General features: G+C 37.6%; 2 protein-coding genes across 3 annotated transcripts; both read left to right on the top strand.

Annotated features, from left to right (window-relative positions):
* Positions 1-381: 381 nt before the first annotated feature.
* Positions 382-3,578, top strand: LOC146632839 (deoxyribonuclease-1-like). Its single transcript, XM_085354739.1, has 8 exons — positions 382-462; positions 765-863; positions 996-1,102; positions 1,966-2,084; positions 2,260-2,372; positions 2,836-2,990; positions 3,330-3,426; positions 3,525-3,578. The coding sequence occupies exons 1-8, from the start codon at positions 382-384 to the stop codon at positions 3,576-3,578; spliced, it is 825 nt and encodes a 274-aa protein (XP_085210865.1).
* A 3,610-nt stretch (positions 3,579-7,188) lies between these two features.
* LOC146632838 (deoxyribonuclease-1-like) lies at positions 7,189-13,480 on the top strand. 2 transcript variants are annotated; one of them, XM_085354738.1, is made up of 8 exons: positions 7,189-7,269; positions 7,671-7,765; positions 8,183-8,269; positions 8,661-8,752; positions 9,845-9,957; positions 12,049-12,200; positions 13,223-13,319; positions 13,427-13,480. In XM_085354738.1, the coding sequence occupies exons 1-8, from the start codon at positions 7,189-7,191 to the stop codon at positions 13,478-13,480; spliced, it is 771 nt and encodes a 256-aa protein (XP_085210864.1). The 2 variants fall into 2 exon arrangements, with proteins under 2 accessions (XP_085210864.1, XP_085210863.1); XM_085354737.1 differs by having other exon boundaries at positions 8,661-8,764.
* Positions 13,481-15,429: the final 1,949 nt, after the last annotated feature.

The raw sequence follows: 15,429 nt of genomic DNA, 5'->3' as shown, positions 1-15,429 counted from the left end.
TTTTCTCTCAGCCTCTTATATTTAGTTGTTTTCATTTTTCTTTCTTTGAATTTGAATTTTACTTTTGAAGTTTGACTTCTAGTTAACATTGTAAAATGGTTTATTTTAAGTTAAACAATTATCAATTTGGCAGCCAGGTGCCCAAACCAAACTAAAAAGTGAAAGGACAGGTCTAATACATCCACCACCATCACCTTCTTAGTAGCTTACCTGAGTAAGGGTTAAAGTCAGGGCTGAAGCCTTTCACAGGTCGCTCTGGGCAAGTGTGAGCTTAGACACAAAGCACTGTGTCTAAGTATGGTTAGCATTCTCATTGATGTTAAAGCCTCTGAAATTATGTAAATGCTGTGATATTCTCAAAAGTTTGGTTTTACAGTCAGAATGAAGATCGCAGCCTTCAATGTCAAGAATCTTGGAGGGAGAAAACTCAACAAAGATATTGTACGAAATAATCTAATCAAGGTAAGTCATGAGACATTTACAACTTAATTTGATTAAATTATGATGCTGTTTTATTGTTGAAGTGTGTTTGTGTCATCAACATATTCAAACACTTAATTATAGAATGTATTGCCACAATAAGAGTTGCTGACTTTTAAGTGTGTGACGTCAGGCCATTTTTGCAGTATACAGAGTTATTTAAGTTTGTTCACACTGGCTTGTAAAAGTTGATGTGTTGGATTCCCAGTGGTTGCTGAACTGTTGCACCAGACTTTTATTTCTTAAATGTATTTTTACTAAGTGGGTTTGTGTGTTTCTCTTAGATTGTGTCTCGGTACAGTGTGGTGGTGTTACTGGAGGTCCGGGATCCCAATGACAGGGCAATGAGCAAATTTCTCACAGAGCTCAACAGACACAGGAAAGTCATCACAAACCACATTAACAGGCATTTACACCTGCTGACCACTGGAACTAACTGACAACAACAGTATTCCTGCTGTAATGCCAAACACACAATATGTACAAAACCTCCCAAAAATAAAACTGAACTACAGTTATGTCTGTTTTTGAACAGGGGGAACAGATCTCGTCCATACAGGATGGAGATCGGTGCCCCAGTAGGACGACATTCCTACAGGGAGCAGTTTGTCTTCTTCTACAGGTACAATCATCTGACATTCATATGTTTCATAGATGTCTCACATGTCCGGAATTAAAAGCTCAAATCTGTCAAGACAGATCATTGCATTTAGGAGAAGATTTTAAGGAAAATAAAACATTTTTTTAAAAAGTTTAAGATAATCCACAGAAATGATTTCAGATATTCTTCAAACCAAAATATTAACTTTTATTCACCGTCCATTTTATTCCACTTATCCGGGTCCAGAATGCAGGAGCAACAGTCTAAGGCAGAGGTGGGCAACTGCAGGTCTCGAGGGCCGGTGTCCCTGCAGGTTTTAGATGTGTCCTTGAACCAACACAGCTGATTTAAATGGCTAAATTAGCTCCTCAACGTGTCCTGAAGTTCTCCAGAGGCCTGGTAACGAACTAATCATGTGATTCAGGTGTGTTGACCCAGCGTGAGATCTAAAACCTGCAGGACACCGGCCCTCGCGGCCTGGAATTGCCCACCTCTGGTCTAAGGGGAGACTCTTCAACATTTATTGCATTAGATATTTTTTCCTTTAAAAGAAATAAAAGCACTCTATGAATGTTTAAGAGAATAGGTGAACATGGCTTTTAGAAAAATCACCTCCTCTTCTTCACCTACTCCAGCTGTTCTGGGAGGACACGGAGGCGTTCCCCAGCCAGCAGAGAGACATGATACACCAACACCCCGACACACTAAGAGTCAAAAACCTGGAGTCGGGACTCCACCCTATTCCTGGCCTCAGACTTCCTCAGACAGCACAAGATTCACAACAATAAGCAACTTCTCACAATATAAGTCATCTCAGTTTGGGCTGAGACCTTGGCTATATGTTAGCATGAGGGAAACAGATGTGTGTGTATTTTCTGTCTCAGACAGGATGAAATGAGTGTGATTGACCGTTACCAATATGAAGAAGAAAACAAAGATGTGCTTGCCAGAGAGCCCTTTATTGTGCAGTTTCGCCGCCGTTCAGCCAGACGTATGTATGAGTGTGAGCTTTTGTCCTCTACTTCTACATTCACAGGGACCAGTTTGAAACTGGTGACGCTGCTCCTTCTTCCAGGATACAGGATAAATTGTCCATGAATGTCCATACAAGTATACAAATAAACAAGTACTACTGTGCATGTTCACCTGTAACTAACTGGTTATGTTTGTGCTTCCAGTTGTGAAGAAGCTTGTTCTGATTCCCGTCCACACCAAACCAAAGGATGCTGAACATGAGCTGCGTGCTCTTCATAATGTGGTCCAAGATGCAAGAAGGAGATGGGGCACTAATGTAGGCTGGAAATGAAAGAGTGACGAATTTACAGAATGGATTTGTTTACGATGCTAAATAACAATAATAACAATAATATGTTGATTAGAGCAGAAAAGGTCATGAAATGATTGATAGTTACAATCATTGGTCTGATTGTCATTCTAGACTTCAAGCACTTCACAACAGCAGGCTGTGGACAAATTAGTTTTATAAAAGCACAATTTTATAACAGTAAACTATTTTTATTTGTTAAGATAAAGTTATTGTTGACAAGAAGTCAAAATAATTTGCTTCTCAAGTTATTTAAATTAATTTGTTCTTTGAAAACCAAACCTGTGCCGTTATTATGTTTGACATATGAGCGTAACTAAAATGAAAAATCTGAAATGTGCTCAAACCTAAAGACTGGAGAACAAAATTATATTAAATGATATTGTTATAAAATATTTACCTTTGTATTTTCATATATATTGTCTTTCAGAGCATCATGATTTTGGGGGACTTCAATGCGGATGGACGTTACCTGTCAAGTACTAAAAGGACAAACATCAGAATGAGCTCTCGTCCCTACTTTTGGTTGATAGATGAAGACGCTGACACCACTACTAGTGACCTTAATGACCATACATATGACAGGTATCTTTTCTTTATGTTGTTGTTGTCTTGCTCAGAGTCACACGATTTTATTTTTAGCTTAGAAAATATTTGAATATCTAAATAGTTATAAATATAAATACTTTCCTATTTTAAGATTAGGAAATCCGGGTGGGCAAGATCTGTTTCTATGCTGAAAAAACAATCACCGCCCCTCCTGCCTCACAATGGTTTCACTGCCTACACCTCCCTAGTTCTGTTTCATTACAGACTTAAAACAAAGAAAGTGAAATGCTTCTTGATGGCAAATTGTCATCTGCATGTTAAACAACAGGCAAAGTCAAATGAATGCATGATTGTGACTCTATTTCCTGCCAACAGGATTGTTGTGTTTGGAAAGAGGATGAATGACGCAGTTGTTCCTGGCTCTGCAAAGCCTTTCGACTTCAAAAGAGCGTACCGCCTAAATTATGACACAGTAAGACATTTAATATTAAAAACATTTAATTCAACATGGCAATGTTTACGTGCAAACATCTCACTTCACCGCTGTTTGCCATGTTTTTCTACTTGCAGACTCGATCCGTCAGTGACCACTACCCCGTGGAGGTGGAGCTTCGGGACAATTAACGTATGAAGAATTATAGAAAAAAGCTTTATTTTTACATTGAGAACCTGCCTTGAAGTGAGATAGCAAACAAATTTCACCCCCAGTTTTAATCAGGAACCATGTATGTGTCTTATATGTGTAGTTATATAACGGTTCATGTTAAAATAGTTTTTGCTGTCTTTTTTTCATATTATGTGCAATTTTATGTCAAAGAAGAGTAAATGAGGCACTCTGCCTTTTAGTAAAATTAACAACTGTGTTTTTGGATGAACTTCATAGAAAAAAACAGGATTGAATTGATCCCCTGGGTTTCAATCAACCAACACAATGGCAAATAAACCTTTACATCCACGCACAACTTGCTTTGTTTTTCTTTCATGTTCAATTTTATGCAATGACTGGACAAGTGGAGCATGAATTGTCAGGGTTCCTGGGTCAGTAACCCAGTGTTTTCAGCTTGTTCAGGTTCAGTTTATTTTGTCACTCGTTCTCATTTTCTGTTGTTCTGTTCCTGTTACTTTTATGTGTCATTAGTTAGATTATGTTCAGCCATTCACTCACCGGTCTCTAATCACTAATCATTCAGTCTGTGTATTGAAGTCCCTCAGATTCATCGGTTCATTGTCGTGTCATTGTTGTTGATGTTAGGTTGTCACTGTATGCTTTGCTCATTCAGTCATTCAGTCCGTCCGTCCGTCTGTCCGTCCGTCAGCCATTTCCTGCTCCTGTTCTGTTCATTCACTCCATCTGCACTAAACACCAGCTTTCACCACAAGTCGTGCCTGTTTTGAGTCATCTCTTCCTCTCCTCCACACACGAAGCCCTGACATGAATGAGATGAAATATGGTTATCTAAGTGATTTTACAGGTTTTATTTAATAATATAGTTTTACATTTTAAATAATCATTTTGTTTATTTATTGTATTTTTGATTTGGATTGAATTTTGCAAATGTATCCAGTTACCTCATTAATGTTTCCACCCGGGGAGGGAGCCTGGCCCAGCTGCCACAGGGCAAGAAGCAGGTTACACCCTGGACAGGTCTCGACAGGGTGCCAGACAGTGGCAGGGCTACAAATGCAACTATAAATGTTATCTTTGAAGCAGTCCTTGCAGACAAAAGTGACACCAGACAGAAATTTAACGCCCCGGTCGCAAGTTTAACTTAACTGTATAGATGTAATATTCTTCTGTGAGAAAAGTACACCCCTCTCACGTATCCCATGGACACATTGGCTGTTTTAATTGCTGCCTTTCTGTATTGTTTTGTTTATTTGAGACAGAAGCGACAATGTCATGTAGTGTTAAGATAACAACTGCTCTACATACTCTGTAAGTAACAAACTAATAAAGTATTCTAATTTTACCAAAACTAGAAGAGAAACTTGTTGAACAGCAGTCATCCTGACTTTCTGAGGTAAAACAGTCCAAGTTGCTGAGTTGAAAAAAACAAATGTCTGTTTATATTTATACTGAAGTTGTAAATTCTCTGTATGAATTTGTACAGAAATGTCTTTAGAAGAAAGCTGTAAACATTTTGTTCTACTGTAGAACATTTTAACATCACTTTTTAATCTTTTCATTTTATTAATGATATTGATGCAAAGGAGCTGTGAGCATTATACCTTTTGTTTGGTTATATTTAGTATTTTGTCCAACAAAGAATTAAGAACCCAACTAGCATGACTCATTTGTTCTGTTAATACTTTGTTGCCATTGTTATTATGCAGTTTCAGACAGGCAACATAACAGGAAGGAAACAGCTGCTACCACAGCGTTTGTGAAACAGCCGCACCATCCAGACAAGATGTCTCAGTGGTGTGGGTGTGGAAGGACATTTTTTGTTTTTTTGCACATCAACAGGAAGCATCCTGTATTTTAAAATGACCGGGAAGCAAGAAAGAAGCGGGAATATTTGTGTGTAGGAAGAGATGAAAGGCACAGCTTGAGTCACAGTGGAGGAAAGAAGATTTTTTTATTACCAAGTGAAGCTTTATATATCTCTGAGGATAGAGGAAACTATATTATCTATTTGGTATATGACTGGATTGTCATGAACACAGCCATGGATAAAAACATGTCACACAGCCATACCTCACTGACCCTTTAGACATCTATGTGTTATCCTGAGGCCCTTTTTAACATCATTTCCACAAAAGAACGTCCTCTCGTCTTGTGCTGACAGGAGGCACCAGATAAATATAAAGTTGTGAAAATGTTGCTTGTAATCAATGATTTTATGATTTGATTACTCGCCATGTTAGCTCTGCATTTGGTCTGTGCCATCTCTCAGGGAAGTGTCTGCTGCATGTATGAGCATGCTCATACTGCGTGGGCTGTCTCTCTGCCTGCAGAAACAGTCAGTCAGTCCCATTGATAGCAAGGACAATTCAAAAGGACATCATAGCCAGATTGGTGAATTCCTGTTCTTAGTTTTCTGCATTTTCTACAGAAAAAGGTAAGTTTGAGAAATAATTGCAGGCAATTGAGCAGCTGTTTATTTGACTGGACTTGCAAAATTTGCATTGTGTAATTCAAAGTTAGAATTGGCGGGAAACCAGCTCGACTGCTGTGAAGCTGCCAAAATGATTTTCAGATTATATGCATTTTGTCAGGGGAAGTTTTTTGCAGGTGGGAGATATTTATCTGCTAAAGTCAGCCAAGCAGAAAAAGAAAGTAATAAGTAATAATAATAGTAATAATAATAATAAAAATACTATAATACTATAAAAAGTGTGTTAATAAATACATATTTCAGGAACTGTTAGAAGAACGCGACTGGTTTTGACAGTTCAGATTTGTTTCAGTTTTAAATGAAAGAGTTTCCTGTCTGAAAACCGCACAGTGTGCCAGTTTTAGTGAAGCAGAGTTATCTTCACTGCTATGATCACTTTATTATTCATCTATTGAGTGAACTGTTGAGGATCTGCACCTGCAAATTTAAATAGACTGAATGAATAATAGTTAATTTCTATTCATGAACAGTGTTTATGAATAGCATGTGCATCCTCCTGTGTCAGTATTTCTTGGTAATGTGTCAACAACACTGCTGTCTGCTTTATGTCTCTTGTGGCTATTAATGAATAAAATCACACTAAGAAAAACGCTTTGCACTTTTTTCTTCTACTGTCTTGTACTTTTTCACTCTATTTTATTTAAAGATAAGGCTAAATGATATAATCTTTCCATGCTAATAAAACACATATGATAATAAATTAAATAATCCTATTTTCTGTACACTTCTGTATGGTTGTGATCATGGTTACATGCGGTAAAGCCAAGTTGTTCTCTAGATTCACCGTCCCAAACAATAAATGTGTAAATTTAATCAAGATAGTTGCTCCTGGTTAATTTTCCAATGACTAAATTTGGCTATCCCCTGGCTCTGCACCTCCCTGCTTTGCATCTTTTTATCATCGCCTGAGTTCTTGTGCTCTGATTTAAATATGTATTTTTTTATCTTAAAATGTTTAAACTAATACTTTGGGTGTAGAACTACCAATATTTGTAATTTATTAGACAAACATGGAGAACATCAGCACACTCCATTATCCCTGAGTTGTTAATAAGTTGCTAAACGGTGTTGTTGTTGCTGAAGTCTCTGTTGTTAATTTTGTTTTTACAGTGACCATGAAGATTGCAGCGTTTAATGTGAAGAACCTCGGAATGAAAAAAGTCAATAATGACAATATACTGAAAAACCTTATCAAGGTAAATCATAGTCGTGGAGCACACTGTGACCTTTTTGACTTACTTAGAGTTTTGATTGTGTTTATTAGTTTTGTGCTATTGAATGCAACATGAGGTTAAATTTGTTTGTTTGTTTTAAACACAGTAATCCACCACTACAGTCTGTGCCCTGTTCCTTTTTTTCATATCTCACAAAAATAAGTATATTATCTAAATGCTAACAACACATAGCTGATTATAGGACCATTTATTCCTTTCATTTTCCTGATGTTGTTCACGCTGGCTCATGAAAGCTGATGCATTGTTTAAATTTGTGGTGCTTGCTAAATTGTCTTTGAAGCTTCTTCAAATTACTTCTAATATTTTCTTTTATGCTACAGTCTTTAAACGTGTTTTTTACCGTGTTCATGTGTTTCTCGTAGATTGTGTCTCGGTACAGTTTGGTGGTGATGCAGGAAGTTCAGGATCCCACTGGCAATGCGATGAAAAAGTTTCTCACGGAGCTCAATAAATATGGGTGATTTATCTCAAATTATATAACCTGTAACAATCACAGAACATCTGAGAGGTTTACGATGGAGCAACTGTGGCTTAGCGAGTTGTTGTTTTAGAACAATGTGACTACCGCTGTTAGCCAGTTATTAAACTGGGTGGGAGGAGTTTTGGTTTAAAACTGGCTGGAACCTTCATGTTTTTGCTGATTTTTTCATATACAGCATGTTTTATGTACGTTCAATATAGATTCTATGCTCAAGGAATAGGTTTGATACTTGAAAGCTGTTAAATCGTTTGTTACTGAAACCACAGAATGAAGACCAGCTGTAAAGTTTCAGCAGCTGTGCGTCACATTTTCACTGGGATTTAAATCGCTGACACGTTTAGTCACACAATAAAGAATAAAAGTTAAATCGAGCTGAGCTGTGTTTTTCAACAGAAAAAACAAATATCATCCATTTGAGATGCTGAGCAGTGACCCAATAGGACGAAACTCTCACAAGGAGCGGTTTGTCTTCTTCTACAGGTATCCATCACGAGGTTCACAGTTGTGTTTCTGTAGCACCACCTACTGATTAAAAACATTACAATTTGTTTGTGTGTGTATCACAGATAAAGGGAATAAATGTTATTTTGTACCGAAAACTATTTTTTCTTTTAACTTTTTAAAAGGTTAAACTGAAATCTTTGAACCAGTTTTTGAAAAAACTAACAAATTAACTTCAATTTTAATCTTAAAACTAAAAATAAATATGAATATGAAATAATAACACAAAAGTACAGGAATTGTTGTTCATAGCAATAAGTAAGTCCTTTTTATATTTGAGTGTTTCTGTTTAGCATCCAGGAAATTAATCATTGTCAATCTATCATCCCCAGAAAAGATTAAAATACAGCTGTTTATCTTTGTGTCTCAGACGTGATGAAATAAACGTGACAGATTACTACCAGTATGAAGAAGAAAACGAAGATGTGCTTGCCCGAGAGCCCTTCATTGTGATGTTTGAATGTCCAAATACAGGTATGTATGTGTATATGATCTTTGCTTCAGATCAGTCTGACTTGGTTCTCCCGTTTCAGGATAAACACTTAAATCCATTTACTATGATTTAAATATATTATTTATTATTGTTAAATTAATGGCACAGATATGACCAAGAACAGAAGAAGTACAACAATTTTACTATAAAAATCTACTCTAAGTGCCCAAAGTAAATAAAGTCATTATGTAGGATCATATATTAACCATCCATCCATCTTCTTAACTACTTATCTAATTTGGCGACACAGGTGTTCCGTGTGTACCATCTCATTAGCCCTTTGGCAAAAGGCATGGCACATTCAGGACAGGTCACCAGCCCACCTGAGGGCTACAGACAACCGCTGATGCTCACACTCTAAATTCACAAGTTAACATAGCATACATGTCTTTGGACTGTGTGAGGAAGCCAGCGTACATGAAGAGAGGTCATGCAGTCACAGCGAGGACACGTAAACACAGGAAACTCCCAGCCAGCCAGTAGATTCATACCAGAGATGACTGCAAAATTAGTGTGTACATTACTTTAATATTATAGCTGGGGATTTTTTGAATTTCTCAAACATATATGAATTACTCATATACTTTGTAGCTTTAACCATCATAAAGTGGCCAATAGATGCCTTGATGCTGAATCATCCAGGTAGAAAATCTCTAAAAGTTTCTGTAACGTTTTCAGTGGAAAATGCTACATCCAGGTGAACAGAATCATCTTTTTGGGCATATCTTAATATATCCTTTATTAGTAGATTTATATTTCAAAATATTAAAAGTAACAATTGTTTTGGTGTGCAGTATTTTGGAATCCAAAATAAAGAAGAAAGTAAAAAGCATAGAAATAAGGTGCAAGAATATTAAAGCTGTACTTCAGGAAAATGCTTGAATGCAACAGATTTTTCACTGTAAGACTTACAGTATTATAGACAAGGGGCACCGGGGCAAACCATATTTCAGGCTCAGTCTGTGCCACCCAATACAGTCAACTTACTAAAGTCACTGGTGCCACCTCATCAAAAGTAAATCAGTAAATCGTATGTTTATAACGTCTCTTTGTGCTTCTAGTTGTGAAGAATCTGGTTCTGATCCCAGTCCACATTGATCCAGATGATGCTGAAAATGAGCTGGAAGCTCTGGATGATGTGGTTGAAGATGCAAGGGAAACATTGGAAACTGATGTAAGCTTTAAATCAATAACATATAATCGATATGTTAAATATGGTACAAAAATAATAAATATTTTATTTGATTATCACGCAATCACATTTTATTTCATAGCACATTTCATACAAGTTAGTGCAGTTTAAAATTCTTCATTACCTCTGCTGATGTTAGACAAGCTGATAATAAGACACAGAACTGAAAAGGTGTAAGCAGGATGAAGGTACATCAAAATAAAACTAACTTAATAAAAATATCGTTAAGAAAAAACCTGAAATGCCCACACTGAAGGTTCAAACTCAAGCGCCCGAGCTATTGTCCTGAATATCATTACTTATCCTACTGATATAAACTGACCTGGTTTGTACACAGGGTTATACGGCTGATATAAGGTAGGATAGAGAAGAAATACATGTGTTCTTAATTATATAATTTATATAATTAGATATTTAATAATTATATCATTATATAATGTTTTTTAAATCCCAGTTTTTTAATGCCAATATATGTGCTCTGTGTGGCGGTCTGTTCACAACCATAGATAGGAGGCTCCCTTTGTGCAGGAGGTAAGAAATATGAGACATAAATCCTATGTAGAGCATTCGACTTACAATGTAACCAAACAGATCCATTATTAAAGTAAAAACGAATTCCTTGTATAAAGTTAAATGCAATATTATGAAACATGTTAAAGCAAAAACACCATTTCAAATAAATGCACATAGTGAAAACAGCAAATATCAGATCAGATGACATCTCAGCTTCGTGCCATTACTTAATTTACTGTTGGCTCAAAGCCAGCCTGTCTGACATTACATGTATTATGGACCATGTTTGTTTTTTTAATAATTTTGAACTGACAGTATAAAAGATACCGTTATTTCTAATAATAATAATTGATCATTATAATAGGTAAAAAAGCCCTCTGCCCTAATCCCAGTAAACACTTTCTTGATGACTTTTATCTCAGTCACTCATTTAAGTCATATTCAATAAAACGATAATTTCATTTTGTGCCTTGTAGTCATTTGAAGTGTCTGAAAAAAACAATAATCCATGATATGCTCACATGCTAACATCTTATCACATCTCAGTCATTAGGCAGGGAGAGCGCAGCTTCAAGTCTGAACCTCTCTGTCATGGCTACTGAACGGACTCACGCACAGACAGTTCTTTCAAGGAAACAAAAAGGGGATTTATTTACAATAGGGATCACCTTAGTGCAAAATATATGTACTGTGAGTTGGGAGGGGGTCCAGGGCTCCAGGGAGAGAAGGGGGGGGGGGGGGGGGGATCCACACACACGCTTCCTCTTCCACTCAGTCACCGCCACCGCTCCTCCGCACACACGCACTCCTCTTCAGCCGCACTCGCTCCAACACTCCACACACTGCCCCACTTGGACAGGTCCGATGATTCGGTCCAGAATCTACAGACAGAAGGTCAAAGGTTAGTTCCACAACAAAAAACACATGTAAGCGATTCTTCTTTGAATATGCCGCGAGCACGAACTCAGGTGGTTCAACGTTCCAGCGGTGAGCTGCTCTGTGCCACTGCCTTAAATAGCAGCTGGGGAAATCAGCCAGATCAGCCGCAGGTGGACACCATCACACGGGTGCGTGGGCCAAGAGTGAGAGCCCGTAATGAGCTCCACCCAGGCAGAGAGGAGGAGGAGAGACAAAAAACCAAAACTAACAACAACAAAACCTGTAGCCAGCGTGGGCCAACCAGAGAGACACGGGGACCGTGACACTCTCCTTCATTCATAACACCAATGGCCACATTAACTAACTACTTACATCGGCTCAAACTGTGTTTGGGCATAAAAAATGGATTAATGTGGGTATTTACAGGCTTCATAATAGGATTGTAAAAAGCCTCGGCTGGTGTTACATTGTTTATATTGTTCCAGCCATAATTTAGTGGATCTTGCAAAAGTTATTATATAATGTTAATTGACACTTTCCAAATACTAATGTGAATTTAAAAGACATTTTTAATGAAAAAAGAATAATAAAAAGCGTAAAATGAAAATCGATAATAGCACTGATGTAATCAATATGTGTTATAATTAACAATGCTAATTTTAATTTTGCTTTTTTCTGCAGAACATCATGATTTTGGGCGACTTCAATGCAGATGGACGTTACCTGAATGATGAAACTAGGGAAGCTCTAAGCATCAGTTCTGCTCCTTATTATTGGCTGATAGATGAAGATGCTGACACCACTACTGGGGCTAATGACCATACCTATGACAGGTTTATTCAGATTTGCCATGTCTAATTCTACTGTCACTGTCTGCAGGGACTCTGTATTTTTTTCACATATTCTTCATCTCTGGATATAGTGTGTGTTGTATTTTGTATATATATTTATGGTCGTTTAGCAGCAATATGGGACAGTACGCTGTACGATTGTACATAGTATGACAATAAAGAATTAAACTTAAGGTCAAGTTTATAAGATTTAATCCAAAATTTCATCTTTGTGTCATAATTCAAGTTATCAAGTGTTAAAAGTAGACAGGGGGGCAGGGCCTTCTCTACAGTGGAACCAGATCCCAGTTTGATTTGGGAGGTTGACTAAAACTTTCCTTTTGATGAAGAATAAAGTTAGGGTTGTATCAGGTGACCCTGAACCTTCCTTTGGTTATGCTGCTATGGTCTTAGAGCGCCGCGTGACTTCCTGTGACACACTGATGGACAGCATTTCTTTTCTACTAAGTCTCTCTTTACTTCTCAGGTATTTATATATCACTGCTCGCTAATTAATGTGTCTTCCACATACTGTGTGGTCCTTATGCTGCAGTATAAACCAACATGTTGTGATTTGGCACAATAAAAATGAACTTGAATATTTCAGTCTAGTTTTCTTAATCACTGAGCGTTAACGGACTCATTGCTGCCCCCAGATGTAGACGAGCAGTAAGCACCCACTGGAAGCGAGGAACAAGTGCAATCATAACCTATTTATTGACCCAGTACATTACAGAAAATTTTGGTTGAACAGTACAAAATATTTCAGCAGCCCTGCAGACCAGCTTGCTGGTTTGTAAAACACATCTGTTTAACCGCCTGCTGTTGAAGAACAGTGGACAGCTGTTGCCTTGAGCTTTAGTGTATCACTGAAAACATTTGTATAAACAGGATTCCCTGCATTGCTACTTGTCACTAGAAAAGTGTGAATGATCTGATCACATATAAATCTTTCTCAATTCAAATAAACGCACAATGGTGTCGATGAAAATGCACAGAATGGTGACTGTATTTTCTGCCAACAGGATCGTGGTGTATGGAGATGAGATGTATGATGCTGTTGTTGCTAACTCAGCGAAGCCTTTCAACTTCCAGAAAGCCTACAAATTAGGGAAGAAAATGGTAAGACTTTTCACATGGAAGTGTTCACATGCAAACACTCGTATTATAATGTTGTGCATTCTCCACCATGCTGTCTTCAAAAGGATTTCTGACTTGCTTACATTCAGGCTCAATCCATCAGTGATCACTACCCTGTGGAGGTGGAGCTTGAAGAGGATTAACATTTGAAAATGAGCTCATTGAACCTCCAGCAAGGAAGAAAGGTAATTTTTACCCTATGAGGAATATATAGGTGAATGGGTCACCTCAGAAATATTTAAACTTTACAATAGCGATAGCAATCCCCTCAGGAGACCTTTGTAGAAAACATAATAAATAAGAAAAGCCCACTCTGCTCACTGAAAAGAAAACTACAAATACACTTCCATTTATATCTAACGCAGACCCGAGCACACATGGATCACACCTGGCTAATCGATTATCCTCTTCCTGTGTGAGGTCAAGGAGAAATTAGGATCCAAAACAAAATAAGTGCATATCATGCATTTTTTTTCATGCAATTTGAATCAGATTATGAGACTAATGATGCAAATAAAAACAAGAACTCAAGTGATGCAGAGCGAGAATGGACATTAGTTAAATTAGTGGAAATTTGTTAGCAAAAACGGCAAAAGCACCAATGACTTTTTTATGGATCCAACTTTCACACAAAATCGAAAAACATGACATTCTCTGAAAAAAAAGTGTTTGGTAGATCCTGCTTTGCTAGAATGAGAGAATGTGAAAACTATAACAAGATGGATCGGGGACAGTGAAGGAAATCTGAAGCTTCAGTTTAAAAAAATGTTAAAAGTAAAAAAATTTGACTTTTTCTCCTTGGTTCTGGATGAGCGCTCTGATGTCTGACACAGTTAATCATCTGTTTATGTGGGACAACAAAAGAGTTTGACATTATGGAGGAGATGCTATCAAAGCACTCAATGAAAACTTCTGTGATCCCCAAATAGGCGTACACTGAATTCAGACAAACTGGGAGGTGATCCATCTGATGCCTGTCCAGATCTGGCACAGCAAAATGTCAGACTTTTGAAGCAGAAGATAGAGTGACTCAAATGAACTCAGACCTGAAATTAGTATTTTTCATACACAAAGGGGAGGGTATCAGTCTGTGTAAACATGAACCTTGTGTAGATGTTAACGTCATCAGGGTGAGAGCACTTCAAGTCACTATCACAGCTGGATTTTTATTCTTGCTCACGACATCAGATGTGAACAAATCATTTCATATTTTTTTAATTTCTCTTATTTTTTATTGAAATATTCTTACTTTGCTTTTAGTGTAGTTTAACGTGTGTTCTATTTGTGTGACGTTTGGGTGTTTTAATTCATTTTTTGTGGTTAATCAGTTCATATAAATTTTTTCTGTTTTATCACATTTTGTCACATCGTATTATTCGCTTTTAACTGAAGTATTTTGAACCTGCATGGAAGTTGCTGTATACATAAGCTTTCATTGATAAAACCTTTGAATGCTTATATGAGATTAATTCTATTTCTGCTTCTGTTGTTTTCATTGTACCTTTTTGTGACTCTACATCAAACAGGTTCAGAGAAGAAGGCTGCACAGAGTTTTTATTGTTTTATCTGCAATAAACTAATCTGAAAGAATGAAATCTGGTTTGAAAGATTATTAATTTTTGCATTTTGTTTTTCCACAATAAAAAAAACTCTAAAAGACATCAACGCTCAGGTATGCACCGGCTCACTCCTGGTGGCTGCTTGTCAGGGCCTGGCACCTGTGGCTCGGTCGGGCTCCTTCGGGGCTGGGGTGCCCTTGGCCTCTGGGGCTCGGTCCACTCTGGTTGCCCCTCTGTTGGTCTTCCTTGGTCTTTTGTGCTCTGAGGGTCTCTGGATGTCTGGAGCCTGGATCTCCTCCATACCTGCTTCATACCCTGGAGGACGGGGCTATGACTCCCCACACCCTCTAGCAGATCGTTACATGAAGGAACCTTTTGAATACAAGCATGAATACAAACATTACCCATAAGGGGTAGTGGGTAATGTTGGGAAGCACTAATGTGGCAAGGTGTTCTCAGGTTGCCTCTGTGGTGGCCATCTTGTTTTCCTTGTAAGGAGAAGGCCCGCCTCAGTTGCAGCTCTTTTATAGGCC

The sequence above is a fragment of the Diplotaxodon limnothrissa genome, linkage group LG5 (assembly GCF_057381915.1).
Source record: "Diplotaxodon limnothrissa isolate DT_005_m linkage group LG5, D_limnothrissa_male_GT1.1, whole genome shotgun sequence".
Classification (NCBI taxonomy): domain Eukaryota; kingdom Metazoa; phylum Chordata; class Actinopteri; order Cichliformes; family Cichlidae; genus Diplotaxodon; species Diplotaxodon limnothrissa.
Note: the sequence above shows the minus strand (reverse complement) of the source record. Positions and strands in the feature narration are given on the sequence as shown.

Excerpts from the sequence above, each read along its gene's own strand:
- LOC146632839 (XM_085354739.1), top strand. The coding sequence starts at position 382 with ATGAAGATCGCAGCCTTCAATGTCAAGAATCTTGGAGGGAGAAAACTC. Across the intron at positions 463-764 it reads TACGAAATAATCTAATCAAG|ATTGTGTCTCGGTACAGTGT; the intron begins GTAAGTCATGAG and ends TGTTTCTCTTAG. Across the intron at positions 3,427-3,524 it reads ACCGCCTAAATTATGACACA|ACTCGATCCGTCAGTGACCA; the intron begins GTAAGACATTTA and ends TTCTACTTGCAG.
- LOC146632838 (XM_085354737.1), top strand. The coding sequence starts at position 7,189 with ATGAAGATTGCAGCGTTTAATGTGAAGAACCTCGGAATGAAAAAAGTC. Across the intron at positions 7,766-8,182 it reads ACGGAGCTCAATAAATATGG|AAAAAACAAATATCATCCAT; the intron begins GTGATTTATCTC and ends GTTTTTCAACAG. Across the intron at positions 12,201-13,222 it reads AATGACCATACCTATGACAG|GATCGTGGTGTATGGAGATG; the intron begins GTTTATTCAGAT and ends TTCTGCCAACAG.